Here is a 19,829-nt window from a genome sequence, read left to right as displayed (position 1 = left end):
CAGGGTCTGTCAGCAAGCTCCTGCATTTATGATCAGTAATGTTATTAGGCTCTGAGCATGAAGCCTTAAATAATCTTGAACTATGAAAACATGAAAGGCAACATGAGAAAATTATCATGCTGTACATTCAGGATGTAGATCAGGAGCTCCGACTTTACTTTTTAGTTTCCCGCGTGCTTGTTCCAGGTCAGAAACTCGAAAAGGTCCAGCAATAGCCAGGCAGATAGCATTTTCAAAAATTGTCAGTGCTGTCTAGTAACATACAGTAGCCAGAAAACAGACATAATTAGAAGCTGTACACTGATTATCTGACAACTGATCTCTAGTTGATTACTACTGATTAGTACACCCAATTGCTCTTAGCAGGGTCTTGACTTAAAATGATAAAAAGGACCACAGTATAAAAAAAATCCTCAGTCAATGGCTTGACCTCTACAAGATACTTCATAGGTAAAATAGAGTTGCAATTACTTTCAAACATTTGCTAAGTCAAGTGTTTCTAATATGCATAGAGATGCAAAAAAAGGACATTTCACTTTGCATAAACATTTTAAATAGGAAACAGAAAAACAAAGATAAACTAACCTCGTCTACTACATTTGCAAAGTACTGTAAAGTTGATATGACTTCTTCATCTCCTTTTCCCAGAGCAAAATTCTGGAAACAAATGATGGAAACAAATGAGGTTACAAGGACCAGGTGGTGCAAAAGATCCAAAATAAAAAAAGCATATGTTATTATTATTATTATTATTATTATTAATCTTCAGGATTTATATACGCCAACCGTTTTCGAAGCACTTTACAACATGGGGGCAAGACAGCACAGTTACAATAATACAAATCAATACAGGAGGAATCAGAGGGCCCTGCTCGTTAGAGCTTACAATCTAGAAGGGAGGGACAAGTGAAACAAAAAACAAGGGAATAGCTGTGGGGGGTGAGGTGATGGAGAAAATGAAAATACAGTTGTTAGATGTGTGTAGGATAGGCTTCTCTGAAGAGAAGTGTTTTCAGAGATCGTCTGAAAGCTAATAGAGTAGGAGATAATCGGACAGATTGGGGTAAGGCTTTCCATAGCATTGGAGAGGCTTTAGGAACGAAGAGAACGAATAGGTTGGTATTTAGAGACTAGGCTAGTAATATAGCTGGGGGCCAAGTTGTGGATGGCTTTGTAAGAAGTTGTTAGAATTTTGAATTTAATTCACTGGGTGAATTGGAGGCAGAGAGGACTAGCAGACAGAGCGATTGGTAACGATTGGTGGACGAGTCTGGCGGCAGCAGCATTCATGATGGACTGAAGGGGGGTTAACCTATGTAGAGGTAAGCCAATGAGAAGGGAGTTACAGTAGTCGAGGCGAGAGATGACTAGGGAGTAGGGGTGCAACGGATCATAAAACTCACGGATCGGATCGTTCCTCGGATCAGAGTCATGGATCGGATCATTTTTCGGATCAGCAAATAGTAATTGAATTTGCAAAAACCTGTGAAAATGCCACCACCATATAGTCCCCACTGCAATATACATCTCCCCCACTGTAATATACACGCCATCTCCCCCAACGTAATATTGGCTGAGCATGGATGGGTATGGCTGGGTATTGGCAGGGTAAGTATTGGCAGGGTATTGCAGGGTATTGCAGAATATTGGCAGGGTGAGTATTGCAGAATATTGGCAGGGTGAGTATTGCAGCGTATTGGCAGGGTAGGTATTGCAGCGTATTGGCAGGGTAGGTATTGCAGCGTATTGGCAGGGTAGGTATTGCAGCGTATTGGCAGGGTAGGTATTGCAGCGTATTGGCAGGGTAGGTATTGCAGCGTATTGGCAGGGTAGGTATTGCAGCGTATTGGCAGGGTAGGTATTGCAGCGTATTGGCAGGGTAGGTATTGCAGCGTATTGGCAGGGTAGGTATTGCAGCATATTGGCAGGGTAGGTATTGCAGCGTATTGGCAGGGTAGGTATTGCAGAGTATTGGCAGGGTAGGTATTGCAGAGTATTGGCAGGGTAGGTATTGCAGAGTATTGGCAGGGTATTGCTGGGATGGCTGTGGCTGCCATCAGATATCTCCCCTCCACTGTACAGATCAGTACAGAGAGGGGAGAGAGTAACCGGCGTCATCATGACGTTGGTTCGTTTACAGGTGAACGCTCCGTGACGGAGCGATCACATTGTAAACGCCGACGGGTGTACCAAGATGGGCGCAGCTCCGGAACTAGGCCTTTCCTAAAGCCGAGACCGCGGAGCGCGGCGTGTGCTGATCCGAGCGGGGTGACCCGTTCGGATCGCGGATCTGTTCCGATCCGTTGCACCCCTACTAGGGAGTGAATTAAGAGCTTTGTTGTGTCATTGGTTAGAAAGGGGCATATTTTGGAGATGTTGAGGTGGCAAGATTTGGACAGTGATTGAATGTGGGGCTTAAGTGGGGATGGGCTTATAGTTGTGCCATCAATTTTGACAGAGAGATCGATGAAGGGGAAGGGGCACATAGGGGAGGAAAAAATTAGAAGTTTGGTTTTGGATAGATTGAGTTTGAGGAAGTGGTGTGACATCCAGACCGATATGCTTGTTAGAAAATTAGTGATACGTGAGGAGACGGAGGGAGTGAGCTGAGGGGTAGAGAAATATATTTGGGTATCGTCAGCATAGAGGTGGTATTGGAAGCCATGGGAGGTCATCAGCTGACCCAGGGAGGAGGTGCAGGATGAAAATAGGAGAGGTCCAAGAACAGAACCTTGGGGGACCCCAACAGAGAAAGGAAGAGGAGTGGAGGAAGTAGAATTGTAAGTTACGCTAAAGGTGCGGTTGAATAAGTAGGAGAACCAGTGAAGAGTACAGTCACGGAGACCAAAGGCATGGAGTTTTTTTTTTTAAAGGAGGAGGGGGTGGTCAACCGTATCAAAGGCAGCAGAGATCCAAGAGTAGGAGTACAGAGTAGTGTCCATTGGTTTTGGCTGTTAGTAGATCGTTTGTTAGTTTTAGGAGAGCAGTTTCTGTGGAGTGTTGGGGACAAAATCCAGACTGAAGGGGATCGAGAAGGCTATTATAAGCAAGGTAGTCGCTCAGCCGGTTGTAGACCAGACGTTCAAGCAGTTTGGATAAAAAGGGGGACAAGGAGATGGCGAGTAGGTTAAGAATGGATGGGTCCAGTGAGGGCTTTTTAAGTACGGGGCTGACAAGTGCATGTTTTAGGGAGTTGGGGAAGATGCCAGAAGAGAGGGAGAGATGTGGGTTAGAGTGTAGAATAGAGCCAGAGGGTGAACGTAGCATTTGCTAGGGAACAGGATTCAGAGGGCAGGTGGTAAGGTGGATGATAGCCAGTAGTTTATCAACCTCGTCTAAAGTGGTGGGGTATCTGAACAGTAGAGATCTCCTCGCAAATTGTATCAATCTTCTGTTTGAAGTGATTGGCGATCTCCTGAGCAGTGAGTGAGTTAGTGGGTGGAAGTAGCAGAGGATGAAGTAGAGAGTTAAAGGCAGAGCAGAGTTGAAGGTGAAGGGATGATAAGTTGTTAATGAGAGTGATAAAATATGTCTGCTTGGCAGTGAGGAGGCTGGAATTGTATTTTTGGAGGGCAGATTTATATTGGTTCACACCACTATCTTTTTCTGATAGCTCAGATCGGAGCTATTGTGCTCTGACAGGGGGACAACCCCCGTGCCAAAAAACGCTGGTCAGCGCTCTCAACCATTGGCTGATTGGGATCCGGAAAGCTGCTGTTTTTCCAGCATGCACAGCTGGCTTCTGTCAGACTGGCTGCCATACATATGGGCCGAATGTCAGCCAGTCTTTATGATGTCGCCGGCATTCGACTCACGAGTACTAGGCTATAACCAAAATATAAGACCTTAGAATGGTAAAGATATTATGCATACAGCATTTTAAACATAAAAATTGACTCATCACTGAAAATCACATTTTACATGATTCAACAAAAAAAAAAAGTCATCATGACCAAATCCATTGGTATTTAGAGTTGAACTCTAGGGAGATATACAGTAAATGACACAAATTCATTGCACTCAGTATTCATTGATTTGTATTTTCAGGCAAACAAGGCAAGTACCTGAATTTGACCTAGGATCAGCATCTTTTAGTCCCTGTACTTCAGGGCTGGAGTGCGAGTGGAAGAAGCAACACAAGAACCAGCTGAGCTGACAAAGAGCATGCCAATAGGAGGATAAAGCAGCGAGACAGAGCAATGAGCTAATAACCATGCATTTTAGTTACAGGGTGGTGTGGGGCTCATGATGGCCTGGGCTCAAAGGAAGTGGGTCGAATCATGCAGGTTGTCATTTAACCTTGATGGCTATTGACATCTAGCGGCGCAAAAGAAGTACTGCAGGAGACAGCTCTGGAAAGAAGGTGTAAATAACATAGCTGAATAGACATTATGATAAGACTTGCAATGAGATAACAGGAACAGCAAAGCACAACCATTTCACCAACCCGAACATGTAAAGAGCAAGAAAAAGTATGTGAACCCCTTGGAATTAACTAGTTTTCTGCAGTAATTTGCCATAAAATTGTCATTTGATCCTCATCAAAGTCACAACAAACAAACACATTGTGCAGTTGATAACATGCAAACAATTCCAATTTCTCGTGTCTTTTGGAACACACCCATTAACCACTTTGGAAGGTTTTACCCCCTTCATGACAAGGCCATTTTTTGCGATATGGCACTACGTTGCTTTAACTGCCAATTAAGCGGTCATGCAACACTGTACCCAAATAAAATTCCTTCCCCCCACAAATAGAGCTTTCTTTTGGTGGTATTTGATCACTTCTGCGGTTTTTATTTTTTGCACTATAAACAAAAAAGACCAACAATTTTGAAAAAAAAACAATTTTTTTTTTACTTTCTACTATAAAACACATCCAATAAAAAATAAATAAATAAATAAATAGATCAAAATGTCTTCATCAATTTAGGCCAATATGTATTCTGCTTCATGTTTTTGGTAAAAAAAAAAAAAAAAAAAAAAGATCCCAATAAAGCGTATATAGATTGGTTTGCGCAAAAGTTATAGCGTCTACAAAATTCACTGTCACTGTATAAATGACACTGGCAGGGAAGTTAACATCCAGGGCGATCAACGGGTTAAAGGGCGTGTTCCCTGGGAGTGTTTTCTAACTCTGTGGGGGATGGCTTAACCGAAGACAGATGGAGATACGTGTTTCTGATAGCAGAAACACAAGATCTCCGTCTTTCTTAATGGCAGAACGGCAATCTGCCTTGTTTCTCTGTACGATCGAAAGGGTGTCCAATCACAGGGGGAGCGGGGCTCCGGGAGCATGCAATTGCGCACCCCAGAGTCGAAGAAAGGAATTAAATACAGGTATATGATTTTGCGTTGAAGGGCCGCCCTGCCACAGTATGCAGTATGGAGGAAAAAGTAAGTGAACCCATAAACAAATTACTTCAAGGAAAGCTAATTGGTGTCAGTAGTTTGCACACCTGGAGTCCAATTAATGACATGAGTTTAAAAAGGTGTGTGATTGATAGACACTCAAACATTTTAAAATTGCTGTTCATAAAAAGCTGGTGTGAACTCTGCCTTGCAAAATTGGAGCTCTCTGAAGACATACAATCAAGAGTTCTGGATCTGCTTAAAGGGTTTGTTAACCCATATAACTAACTTAAACTCTGCCAGACTCTCTATTAGAGCCTGGCAGAGCACACTGTACCTTTCTTATAGAAAAACAAGAGTTGTAAATATGGCTTTTGAGCTTTCTTCAGGCCGGTCACATGACTTGGGGCCGCTGTACAGCTCCAATGGAAGCATACTGTGAAGACAGCGCTAAAAACGGTATTTACATCACTCGTTTTTCTAAAAGCAAGGTCCAGTGTGCTCTGCTAGGATATGAAAGAGTATCTGTGAAGGGGCAAGTGGGGCTACCTATATATAAAATAGTGCTCTACCAAATCACTCTATAGTGACTAAGTATTAAAAGAGACAGCATTATTGTAGAATAAATAACAAAACAGTTACCATAAAGGTGATGGTGTAATAATTGTCACACCTCACCAACCCCAGTAGGCAGGTACTAAAACTATCTAGGTATGGACACCAATTCTACACAGGAGAGGTTATCACCAAAAATATAATGGCTTACAATATTAGTGTATAAAACATCCAGACATGAATATCATGATAGCATAGTGATCCTCTACTTTTAACAGTGCGTATAGTGTCCAAACCCAAAATACAGGATGTGAGTGAGCCCAAAAACCAAATCCAAATAAAAATGCAAAGAATTGCACCAAAAAAAATAAATAAAAAAAAAGTTATATAAAAAAATAAAAATAATAATAAATCACACCAAAGTCGCACCAGAATGTAATTATTGCACCATATACAAAAACATATAAGTATATACAGAAGGGGGGTTATTTACGAAAGGCAAATCCACTTTGCACTGCAAGTGCACTTGAAAGTGCAGTCACTCTAAATCTAAGGGGTAGATCTGAAATGAGTGGAAGTTTTGCTGATTTTATCATCCAATCATGTGCAAGCTAAAATGCTGTTTTTTATTTTCCCCCCTCGGATCTACAGTGGCTTTCACAGATTGTCGCAGATTATTGCATCGTTTACAGAAAACACATAGGTGCATTCATCCCAATAAAGGTGACTCTTCGTGTTTAGAGGAGTTGTAGCAGATTACTTTAGTGATCACATAATCTGTGTTTAGACATCTGCAGCTGCAATCAAAGCGGCTGCTGAAGAAGTCTATGACGAAACGCGTATGGTGTTACTACGCACATCCAGGAAGCTGAGCGAGTGGGTGGAACGCAACCAGAGTGCATGCTATCCAACTATAGCTCGGCTGCCTATACTTTATACTGGCAAGTGCAGGCCTTAGGCCTCATGCACACGAGATGCAGGTGAAACCTCTGTTAAAAAAAAAGCTGAAACGCGCATTTTGCCGCGTTTGCATGCCGCGTTTAGACGCGTTTGCGTTTAAACGCGTTTATAAAGATAACATCATGTAGACCCTCCCCAAGCTCTCAAAGCATTTTTTTTTAACTATTTCTGCTATTTTGATCAGAGTGAGCAGCGGCAGCATAGAGAGCAGTTGTACACTTGCATTTGCCTCTCTTTCTGTGGTATATATTTTGAAATGGATCCCATATTGAATATATGTCAAGAAATGCTCCTGATGTTGCTCTTGATGAGACAGCAACGTCGTCGCAAATTTCGTGAGAGGTCCAGAGTCAGAGCTCGTCGATATTGGACCCATCCGTTGATGGGACAGCGAATGTCCGTTGGATATTTCACAAACATGTATGTTCAGCTGCGTACCTACCCCGACAAGTTTTTTAATTTTAGCCGGATGTCCATTGTCACATTTGATCTGCTGTTAGAAAAAGTACGACCTGGTCTGACATTCGTGGACACCAATATGAGAAACAGTGTGTCACCAGAGGAACTGTTGGTTTCTGTTGGTAACGATCAGGTATGTGTATATATATTTTTAAAATATATTTATCTATAGATGCACAGATAAAAAAAATTCTCTGTCCTTTATAAAAAAAAATAATGTCTATTTATAGCAAATTATCCAATTTTTTAAAATATCTAAAATTTTATTCTGCCAATTTTTAACATGTTTTCATTATTTAGAATATATTAATATAAAACAATATTAAAATAGTTAATTATTTCTTTTTTAATCTTAATATATGTTTTTATTCATTTTTTCTAGTTTCAAATTGATTTATTTAAAAGCAAATCTATGTTAATTAGATTTTTTATAATTGTTTTAAATTTATTTGGCCAAATTTTTTTAATATATTTTCATCGTGAAATATGTACTGATTAATATATTTTAATTTATTGCTGCTGTATATGGTATTATTATATTTTTTAATGCCTTATTAAAATATCCATAATCCTAACACTAACCATTCATCCTAACCCTAAACAATAACCCTAACACTAACCCTAACCCCTAACACTAACCCTAACCCCTAACACTAACCCCACCCCTAACAGCTAACCCTATCCCTTACACAAACCCTAACCCTAAACAACCCTAATCCAACCCTTAATCATAAACAATAACCCTAACCCTAACAGATAACCACTTACCATTAACACCCAACCCTAATGACCAAATTATATTGCCGCAGATGGTCACAGTCGACTTTGAGGCCATGTATCTCTGATGCAGAAAAGTGCATGACATTTTGCGACCCGACTTTGGATATGTTGTAGTGCTAGATCCACTGTGTCTGCATACCGAATTTGGGGTTCCTGGCAATAAGTGGCCCCAAGATATGGGCCCCCAAAGTCGGGTCGCAAAATGTCATTCTCTGATGCAGAAAAGTGCATTACTTTTTTGGACCCGATTTGGGGCCCCCTATCTCGGGGCCACTTAGTGAGAGGATCCTCAAATTTGGATATGTTGTTGTCCTAGATCCACAGTGTCAGCATACCGAATTTTGGGTTCCTGACAATAAGTGGCCCCAAGATATGGGCCCCCAAAGTCGGGTCGCAAAATGTCATTCTCTGATGCAGAAAAGTGCATGACATTTTGCGACCCGATTTTGGGGCCCCCTTATCTCGGGGGCCACTTAGTGAGAGGATCCTCAAGTTTGCATATGTTGTTGTCCTAGATCCACAGTGTCTGCATACCGAATTTGGGGTTCCTGGCAATAAGTGGCCCCAAGATATGGGCCCCCAAAGTCGGGTCGCAAAATGTCATTCTCTGATGCAGAAAAGTGCATGACTTTTTTGGACCCGATTTGGGGCCCCCTATCTCGGGGCCACTTAGTGAGAGGATCCTCAAAATTTGGATATATTATAGTGCTAGATCCACAGTGTCAGCATACCGAATTTGGGTTTTCTGGAAATAAGTGGCCCCAAGATATGGGCCCCCAAAGTCGGGTCGCAAAATGTCATTCTCTGATGCAGAAAAGTGCATGACTGCAGTATAATCCGATGGTGCCATATTCAGCACCAAAATAATGTGCTTTAAAACATTGATTCACGTATATACAGTATTCATTATATTGGAAAAATATATATTTTTACTTGTTATTAATGAACACATTATATCTAATAAAAATTTTTTTTTTTAATTTAGGTTTCTGGCAACCGGTCAATCATATGCATCTCTACATCATTATTTTTTAATGGGTGTTTCCACTATTTCCAAAATCGTACGAGAAACCAGCACTATACTATGGGAGGTGCTACACAGAGAGGTAATGCCAGTTCCAACACAGTGTATGTGGCAGAACATAATTAATGAATTTTGGGAAAAAACTAACTTCCCAAACTGTATTGGAGCACTGGACGGCAAACATGTACGCGTCAAAAAGCCACCAAAGTCGGGCTCTATGTACTTTAATTATAAGAAATATTTTTCGATTGTGTTGCTTGCACTAGCTGACGCCAAATCTAAATTTATATGTGTTGATGTTGGAGCATACGGCAGTCAAGGGGATTCTCCTATTTTTAGAGAATCGGCCATGGGCCGTCGCATACATGAAGGTTGCTTTGGAATTCCGGGTTGGAGGCCTCTTCCCAACACTACAGAGCCCATACTACCTGCTGTCATTGTGGCTGATGAGGCATTCGGCTTTTCTGAAAATATAATGAGACCATACAGTGGACAAGGACATAGTTATCAAGAAAAAATCTTCAATTACAGACTAAGTCGTGCAAGACGTGTTGTGGAATGTGCGTTTGGGATAAGTTCTGGAAAATGGCGGGTACTACCAAGTACAATGCAGTTAGATGTTGAAAACGCTATCCAAGTAGTACTTGCATGCTGTGTTCTCCATAACTTTGTAATTGAAAATGATAGAATATCCACAGATCCTGCACCTCCCAACACCAATCAGAACATTCAATACATGGACCTACGTTGGTAATTATTTTTTAAGATCACTTCTATGTTACTGTAGTGTAACCATCGATAAACACTTTAAATTATGGAGAACGGGCATGAATACTGTAATCTCGTAAAACCTTATGAGATTATAATGTCTTAGATTAAAAAAAGGATGTGATAATTTAACACTTCTCTAAATATAGAGCCCCTAAATATATATAAATGTATATAAATAAAAAACATTTCATTACATTTCAACATAACCACACATCTAATATTGATGGACACCAATTCATAATTTTCAAATATTATTTCTTTATTCTAAGAAAATTTTAAATATAAAAATGAAATCAAATATAAAATGCATTCTAACCAAAAAATGCAAACAGTATAATATTTCTTAAAAATGAAACATTTTACAAACAGTGCAAATCGAACAACAAGAAGTGCAAAAAGATGTGCAAAAGCAATAACTAAAAATATGAACAATAAAGATAAAAAAACACATTAAATTCTAAACATTAAATTATAAGTTGTGATATGTCCCATATGTCTCCTGGGAGCTTTCCTCAACGGAGGAAGGATTAGTCATCCTTTGCTGAAGGGGTGGGAGCTGGGACATAACCTGTGGTATAAATGGTGTGGGCACCGTTGATGACATTGCATATTGTCCAGTTGGTCTCTGTGTATGGAAAACGTTAGCTGGAACTCCATGGCTATATGCTGAACTTTGTTGGCCTTGTATGTCCATGAAAGGAGTCTGCATGTTCCCCCCTTGGACAACATTCAGTGGTGGTGGGGGCCGCGACTGCCTTTCTGCGTTAAGACAGGCAACTATGTAACAATATATATTTTCCCGGCATTGTCGCTCGCGGTCTTCCGACAACTGTTCTAGTATAACGTAAAGGCTACGACAGAATATACTGCGCCCATTGTTTAAGTCCAGGAAGACATCACTCCGATGTCTTTCCTGGCGTAGCTCTTCAACCAAATTTATAATGTTTCTTTCAACCATGGTCGGTTCCTGGTCTATCTCACGCGACCGACGCCCCCTTGGCCTGCTTCTTGCAGGAGATCTACTGCGATCACCCTAGAATAAAATAAAATACATACAGTTATTGACATATACATCATGCACTTATATGACCAAAAGTAATGATGATACATTCTTTTTTTATAAAACCATAGGTTGTGTTATACCTGTATTGAAACAACAGGTGTTTCATGGTCGCGTGAGATTGGAACTGTGGACAAACTCCCTTGCAACGTACTTGCCACATCCTCCATTTCAGGTACAATATCCTGATGCACACTGCCTTCTTCCTCAGAAATGTTGGATGTTCTCCTTTAAATAATAATGTTTAAGTACAGTTAGACATGTGCACAGTTTAAAATGTTATTTTTTTCTTCACAACCCTAACCCTATCCCCTAACACCGAACCCCCACCCACCAACCTAAAAAAAAAAAAACTAGACATTACACTAACCCAACTACTCAATACAAACCCTAAACCCTAAGTCTTAAGCCTAAGCCCAAAATTAAACCAAAAACAATCCCTAACCCCTAATTGCTAACCCTAAACCTAACCCCTGATTGCTAAACTTAACGATAACCCCGAATTGCTAACCCTAAACCCTAATTGCTAACCCTAACCCCTATTTGCTAACCATAAATAATTGCTAACCCTAACCCTAAACTCTAATTGATAACCCTAACCCCTATTCGGTAACCATAACCCCCATTTGCTAACCCTAAACCCTCATTGCTAACCCTAACCCCTATTAGGTAACCATGAACCCTAATTGCTGACACTAACCGTAACCCTAATTGCTGACTCTAAACCTAAATTGCTAACCCTAAACCCTAATTGCTAACCCTAACCCTAAACCCTAATTGCTAACCCTAACCCCTATTTGGAAACCATAAACCATAATTGCTGACACTAACCCTAACCCTAATTGCTAACCCTAACCACTAACCCTAACCATAAACCCCAATTGCTGACACTAACCCTAACTGCTAACCCTAAACCTAAATTGCTAACCCTAAACCTAAATTGCTAACCCTAACCCCTATTAGGTAACCATAAACCCTAATTGCTAACACTAACCATAACCCTAATTGCTAAACCTAAAACCGAATTGCTAACCCTAACCCTAAACCCTCATTGCTAACCCTAAACCCTAATTGCTAACCCTAACCCTAAACCCTAATTGCTAACCCTAACCCCTATTTGGTAACCATAAACCCTAATTGCTGACACTAACCCTAACCCTAATTGCTAACCCTAACCCTAAACCATAATTTCTAGCCCTAACCCCTATTAGGTAACCATAAACCCTAATTGCTAACACTAACCATAACCCTAATTGATAAACCTAAAACCGAATTGCTAACCCTAACCCCTCATTGCTAACCCTAAACCCTAATTGATAACCATAAACCCTAATTGCTAACCATAAACCCTAATTGCTAACCCTAACCCTAAACCCTAATTGCTAACCCTAACCCCTATTTGGTAACCATAAACCCTAATTGCTGACACTAACCCTAATTGCTAACCCTAAACCTAAATTGCTAACCCTAACCCTAAACCCTAATTGCTAACCCTAAACCATTATTGCTAACCCTAACCCCTATTAGGTAACCATAACCCTAATTGCTAAACCTAAAACCGAATTGCTAACCCTAACCCTAAACCATAATTGCTAACCCTAAACCCTATTTGCTAACTCTAACCCTAAACCCCAATTGCTAACCCCAACCCCTATTTGGTAACCATAAACCCTAATTGCTGACACTAACCCTAACCCTAATTGCTAACCCTAAACCTAAATTGCTAACTCTAACCCTAAACCCTAATTGCTAACCTTAACCCCTATTAGGTAACCATAAACCCTAATTGCTAACACTAACCATAACCCTTAATTGATAAACCTAAAACCGAATTGCTAACCCTAACCCTAAACCCTAATTGCTAACCCTAAACCATTATTGCTAACCCTAACCCCTATTAGGTAACCATAACCCTAATTGCTAAACCTAAAACCGAATTGCTAACCCTAACCCTAAACCCTCATTGCTAACCCTAAACCATAATTGCTAACCCTAAACCCTATTTGCTAACTCTAACCCTAAACCCTAATTGCTAACCCCAACCCCTATTTGGTAACCATAAACCCTAATTGCTGACACTAACCCTAACCCTAATTGCTAACCCTAAACCTAAATTGCTAACTCTAACCCTAACCCCTATTAGGTAACCATAAACCCTAATTGCTAACACTAACCATAACCCTTAATTGATAAACCTAAAACCGAATTGCTAACCCTAAACCCTGATTGCTAACCCTAAACCCTAATTGCTAACCCTAAACCCTAATTGCTAACCCTAAACCCCAATTGCTGACACTAACCCTAACCCTAATTGCTAACCCTAAACTGCTAACCCTAACCCCTAATTGCTAACCCTAAACCATTATTGCTAACCCTAACCCCTATTAGGTAACCATAAACCCTAATTGCTAACATTAACTATAACCCTAATTGATAAACCTAAAACCGAATTGCTAACCCTAACCCTAAACCCTAATTGATAACCATAAACCCTAATTGCTAACCATAAACCCTAATTGCTAACCCTAACCCCTAATTGCTAACCCTAACCCCCATTTGGTAACCATAAACCCTAATTGCTGACACTAACCCTAACCCTAATTGCTAACCCTAAACCTAAATTGCTAACCCTAACCCCTATTAGGTAACCATAAACCCTAATTGCTAACACTAACCATAACCCTAATTGCTAAACCTAAAACCGAATTGCGAACCCTAAACCATAATTGCTAACCCTAAACCCTATTTGCTAACTCTAACCCTAAACCCTAATTGCTGACACTAACCCTAATTGCTAACCCTAAACACTAATTGCTAACCCTAAACCTAAACCCTAATTGCTAACCCTAACCCCTATTTGGTAACCATAAACCCTAATTGCTGACACTAACCCTAACCCTAATTGCTAACCCTAAACCTAAATTGCTAACCCTAACCCCTATTAGGTAACCATAAACCCTAATTGCTAACACTAACCATAACCCTAATTGCTAAACCTAAAACGGAATTGCTAACCCTAAACCCTCATTGCGAACCCTAAACCATAATTGCTAACCCTAAACCCTATTTGCTAACTCTAACCCTAAACCCTAATTGCTAACCCTAACCCCTATTTGGTAAACATAAACCCTAATTGCTGACACTAACCCTAACCGCTAACCCTAAACACTAATTGCTAACCCTAACCCCTAATTGCTAACCCTAACCCCGAATTGCTAACCCTAAACCCGAATTGCTAACCCTAAACCCGAATTGCTAACCCTAACCATAAACCCTAATTGCCAACCCTAACCCTAAACCCTAATTGATAACCCTAACCCCCGAATTGCTAACCCTAATTGCTAACCCTAAACCAGAATTACTAACCCTAACCATAAACCCTAATTGCTAACCCTAACCCCTATTTGCTAACCATAAACCCTAATTGCTAACCCTAACCCCTATTTGCTAACCATAAACCCTAATTGCTAACCCTAAACCCTAATTGCTAACCGTAACCCCTATTTGGTAACCCTAACCCTACCTGCTAACCCTAATCCTTATTTGATAACCCTCAGCACTACCCCTACCCCATTAGCATAATACTAACCACAGGACCTAATCAGAACCCCTAACCCCTTAACAATTAAATTTAATATATTAACGGATAATATATTATCCAGTCAAAAATTACTCTTCAAAAAAAAAAAAATTTATAAATGTATTATAATCTATTTTAAACCCAAAAAATAGAGAAAATTATATAAAAAATATACCAAAAAAATTATAATAAAAAAATTAAAAATATAAATAACATATTAAAATAAAAAAATAATAAGAATTTATATCACAAGTTGAAATTTAAAAAATGTTACTTGTAAAAAAAAAATTTATGTTAAAAAATAATATAAATTGATAAATAAATTTAAGTTTACTTACGCTCTTGAAATTAGAGACTGTCCCTCAAAAAAGACAGTTGGTTGGTCAAGGGGTGTGCTTTGTAGGAGGATTGGGCTCCACTGCGTTGAGACTCTTTCTTTTTTGAGATCTCTCCTAACTCTGTCCGACAAAGATCTCCACCTCTTTTGAAATGATGCCACTGTGCAATGATTAAAAATCAACTTAAAAAACTGAAAATACAAATTAACATACCCCAAAATTTTGACCAAATATATATTGAACTTACCTCTACTTTCTTGCTGGAATCTAGAGAGGTCTTCCCAGTTTGGGGTCAACTCCTTGGCAACATTTTCCCATGTTCTTTGCTTTGCAATTCTGTCAGAATGCAATTCATGGGATTTGTCCCATAATTGCACATGGTTCTGAATCACTTCGATTAACTGGTTTTGGGTCACATCAGACATCATGTTGAGAGATGTGTCTTCCAAGATGGTCAAGTTGCTAGTCACAATGCAAGGTGTGGACAAGCCTAGCTTGGGGGAAGGGGGGTGGCTTGTGGAAAAAAGTTTCAGTTTCATGAAGGATGGGTGTTCAACATGGAAACATGGTGGGGGAGGGGGGCTGACTAGACATTAGTATGCAGGTTTTTCTATGTGTAAAAAAAGACAATGCTATGGTTTGGCCAGACTAGGTGGAGTCACTGATTAGATTAGAAATTGGATGAGTGTTTGGGGCAAAGAAGTGGAGGAATTCCTCATTGTCCAAGCTACTGGAAACACTAGAGATATTATGCGATTGTGTCACAAAGTAAATACGCTCTATGAATTATATAAAGTAATTACAACTTTTTTTAAACATTTTTTATTGTTTTCTATGAGTTTCAATCATATTTCTGAATTTTCAGGTACAAAAAATTGGGTTCCTTTAAAAACGCATATAAACGCAAACGTTTTGCGTCTGAAATGTGGAAATTTTTGCTTCTGAACGCATTTTTTTGCTTCTGGAAAAACGAGATTAAACGCAACTGTATAAAAACGGAAAAAAACGAGACTGTGTGCATGGACACATAGGATAACATTGAATGAGTTCAGGGGCAGTTGAAAAAACTGTCCAACTGCATCTGAACGTGTGTTTAACTGCGTCTCGTGTGCATGAGGCCTTATGCTGCATGAACTGCATTTTTTGTTTGTTTGCTTTTATACATTTTTTAAACAATCTTTTAATAAACGGAAGTTTTGGTCATACTGCACTATGGGAGCCAATTTCTCTTTTTTATGAGGATTATGAAAATTACATCTATCACAACGCGGATATCCCAAGGCTGCTCGAGGAACTGCAAAGGCTGACACCAGTGGTTACCATTACCCCTGTAGGGGTAGTAGGATCTGGTGAGTAGGGACCCTTGAGGGGGAGCACACAAGTCACAAGATTATGTGATCATTAAAGTCACCTGCTACAACGCCTCTAAACACGAACAGTCACCTTCATTGGGATGAATGCACCTATGTGTTTTCTGTAAACGGTGCGATAAACTGCATCTTGATGTAATTTTAAATTTTGGTGTGATTTGTGCATTTTTTTGTGTTTTGGTGCAATTTTTTGCATTTTGGGTTTATATACGCCTTGATTTTACGATTGGGACACTATATACTTATATGTTTTTGTATATGGTGTGATAATGCGATAATTACATTCTGGTGTGACTTTGGTGTGATTTTTTTATAACTTTTTAGGTGCGATTCTTTGTATTTTTATTTGGTTTTTGGGCTCACTTACATCCTGTATTTTGGGTTTTGACACTATACGCACTGTTACAAGTAGAGGATCACTATGCTATCACGATAGTCACGTCTGGATGTTTTATACCAGGGGTGCCCAACCTTTTGAAGAGCGATGGCCACTTATGCAACTTGGTAACTAGTCACAGGCCACAATGAGCGGGCAGATGACAGGTCCAAGTCCACGCCGCATATGCAGAGCTGACACAGACGCAGCCCGCTCAACTCTATGGGCCCTCGGATAAGATGTGCCCAGATGGAAGGGGACGGATCCCCCCCTGTCTTTTTTTTTTAAATTGGATTGGAGGTAGGTGGGTGTAAATGACCACAAGTCTGTTTACATCTGTGGTTCAATAGAGGTGAGCGGAGGTTCTGATTGTGTCGGAACCGATCATGTTAAAAGCAGCTTAAGGCTGCTTTTACACTGACGCGCTGTGGTTTACCCACACTGAGGGTGCAGCGCAGTGCACCTGTGGCTTAGCTGTACTTTGCCATAGACTTCTATCATATCCTGCAGGGGTGGTGCACTTTCTGAAGTGCACCAAACCCACAGGTAATAGCAGAAGTCTATGGCTCAGTGCAGGTAACCTGAAGGTGTTCTGCGCTGCACCTGTGGATCTGTTTGAAAGCAGCCCAGATATGCCCACATACACACTGATTTTAGTAATAAAATTTACCTTTAACAACAGTCTTCCATTCAGGTCAGCTTATGTGGCTCTGCTCCGCAACCACTTGCTTCCTCTACCACCGGCTTCATTCACAACACTCTTGCTCTAGGATGGTGGGTCGGCAACCCACAATCTGGACTTGCCAACCCATCCCAGAGAAGGAGGTCGCGGGCCACATCAGGGGGTTCAGCGGGCCACTGGTTGGGCACCCCTGTTTTATGCACTAATTTGTAAGCCATTATATTTTTGGTGATAACCTCTCCTGTGTAGGATTGGTGTCCACACCTAGAGGGTTTTAGTACTCACCTACTGGGGTTGGTGAGGTGTGACAATCATTACACCATCACCTTTATGGTAACTGTTTTGTTATAATTTATTCCACAATAACACTATGTCTTTTAATACTTAGTCAATATAGAGTGATTTGGTAGAGCACTATTTGATATACAGGTAGCGCCACTCGCCCCTTCACATCTTTCTTTCTATATCCTAGAGCCCCCTTACGGGGTTTTTTTTTTGGGAGGCTGCAACATTCACATAAGTCCTAAGCGCAGACCTTCCTAATTAATTTGTTTACATGAGTATCTGGCAGTGAAAAAAAATATTTTAATTTAAATATTTTATTTTATTTTTACTAAAGGGGGGGGGGGGGGGCAGGGGGTGGAGACAGAGACACAGACACAAGCTGACATGCAGGAAAGGAGGGGGGTGAGGGGGGACACAGGAAAGCAGAGGGGACAGCAGCATATGATGGAGGCCCACAATTAGACTACAGTGATCAGGCCGGAGTTGCCCTGATTTTCGTGGTCTGTTTAGAGAGGGGGATACAGCAAGTGCCAGGTTCAGGGTTTTTTTTGTTTTTGTTTTTTTACAGTTTAGAGGGGGGCAGATTACACAGTACTGTGCTGTTTAGTCTGCTTTAAGGTACCAGAAAATCATTTTTTTTTTTTTTTTGGGTTAACAAATGCTTTAAGGCTAGAAAGGGATACAAAGAAATCTCAAAGTCGTCTGACTCTGAAGCCGCCCAGACATCGTGACTTGCAAAACGACTTCTGTATAGAAGTCAATGCAAGCCGCTCCAAAGTCACCCCAAAGTAGTACAGGAACCTTTTTCTAACTCGGAGTTGTCTATAAATGGAGACAGTTTAAGTACTGTGGCTACTCCTAGAAGCAGGCTCCCACCCAAGATGACTCCCAAGGCACAATGCAGAAACCTTCATGAAGTAAAGAAGAACCCATGAGTGACAGTTAAATGCTTGAAGACATCACTGGAACTGGCAAACATCCTTGTTCAGGAGTCTACCATATGAAGGTCTTTGAACAAGCAGCTGCTACTCTCCAAAAAACATTGCTGCGCGCCTGAAGTTTGCCAAAGATCATCCTGGTAAACCGCAACTGGGAAAATGTTTTATGGAGTAAAACAAAAGCCAAATAGCCGCTAGCAATAATCACTGTTCTCCTGGTAGGCATGGCTCCCTTTGCTTCCCCTGCTGGGAGAGCGCAATGCTGACTGTGGTTACAGGGAGGAAAACTCACACCATCTATGATCAGCTTAAGGTGGTTCCAGTATATGATGTTCCCACGGCGGTACAGTGGTGTAGTGGTTAGCACTCTCACCTAGCAGTCAAAAGGGTCGCTGGTTCGAATCCCAACCACGACACTACCTGCCTGGAGTTTGCATGTTCTCCCTGTGCCTGCGTGGGTTTCCTCCGGGTACTCCGGTTTCCTCCCACCCTCCAAAGACATGCAGGTAGGCTAATTGGCTTCTGTCCAAAATTGGCCCTAGAATATGAATGGGGACCTTGGATTGTGGGCTCCATGAGGGTAGGGACCAATGTGAGTGTGCAATGTACAGGGATAGGGGCAATTGTAGACACTCACTCAGGTTGAACTGGATGGACTGGTGTCTTTATTCAACCTTACTAACTATGAAACTATGAAACTATAACGGTTTGGTTTGCCATACTGGTGTCAGTTGATGAAGTCAGAGGCAACCAAAAGTAAAACAACAAGCATGTAGGTGAAAAACTGACAAAAGTCTGAGCATATGCAGCTCAGGCAGTGGTGACACAAACAGCGGACAACCAGAGGACAGACCGGGTGATAACCAGAATGATAATTGTGGATAACTAAACCGATACCAAAACTCTCACAAAAACAATTGCAAACCTTTTTCTAGCAAAAGAGAAATGCTATACTTCTGCTGCTGGAGAGCTGTCACCACCAACAGGATTGCTATAGTGACATAGGCCTAACTGAGCAGATGAGACTGCAGACTAGTTTTGCCTACCCAATAAAGAATCCTCCTGGCCAATGTCAGTATACAGAATGGATTAGAAATAGAATGGCAGGAGTGTTGAAGATTTAAAAAATAAGAAATGAAAAAAAGCTAATACATTTTCTAGAATGACAGTAAAACCCCAAAAACATTTAGCTTTTTAAGTTTCATATTCTTATTTCCTATTAATGACTTTGTACAATTGCATTAACCTATTTTTATTCTATTAACAAATACACACACAGCACAATAATAACCACTCATC

The 19,829-nt window shown here is 40.6% G+C and overlaps 2 protein-coding genes across 2 annotated transcripts in view; both read right to left on the bottom strand.

Moving 5' to 3' along the window:
- Window positions 1–19,829, bottom strand: part of APPL2 (adaptor protein, phosphotyrosine interacting with PH domain and leucine zipper 2) — a 148,422-nt gene that overhangs the window by 107,395 nt on the left and 21,198 nt on the right. The window contains exon 4 of the mRNA XM_077472096.1: window positions 586–657. Coding sequence (XP_077328222.1) covers window positions 586–657 — 72 coding nt within the window. The remainder of the gene's footprint in view (window positions 1–585; window positions 658–19,829) is intronic.
- Window positions 10,214–19,826, bottom strand: LOC143962713 (uncharacterized). The gene is made up of 4 exons (XM_077472098.1): window positions 15,127–19,826; window positions 14,880–15,039; window positions 11,045–11,189; window positions 10,214–10,934 (listed from the first exon to the last, which is right to left on the bottom strand). Exons 1-4 carry the CDS (start codon window positions 15,416–15,418, stop codon window positions 10,371–10,373), a joined length of 1,161 nt encoding a protein of 386 aa, XP_077328224.1. The 5' UTR covers window positions 15,419–19,826; the 3' UTR covers window positions 10,214–10,370.

Source organism: Lithobates pipiens, unplaced genomic scaffold (genome assembly GCF_037356315.1).
Source record: "Lithobates pipiens isolate NorthernLeopardFrog02 unplaced genomic scaffold, aLitPip1_a1.2 Scaffold_8, whole genome shotgun sequence".
Taxonomy (NCBI): domain Eukaryota; kingdom Metazoa; phylum Chordata; class Amphibia; order Anura; family Ranidae; genus Lithobates; species Lithobates pipiens.
This window is presented reverse-complemented; position numbering and strand designations above follow the sequence as displayed.

Bases quoted from the DNA above. Each gene is read 5' to 3' on its own strand.
- LOC143962713 (XM_077472098.1), bottom strand. From the start codon at position 15,418: ATGAAACTGAAACTTTTTTCCACAAGCCACCCCCCTTCCCCCAAGCTA. The intron at 15,040-15,126 runs GTAAGTTCAATA...ATCATTGCACAG, and splicing joins ATTCCAGCAAGAAAGTAGAG to TGGCATCATTTCAAAAGAGG. The intron at 11,190-14,879 runs GTAAGTAAACTT...TATTATTTAAAG, and splicing joins CAGTCTCTAATTTCAAGAGC to GAGAACATCCAACATTTCTG.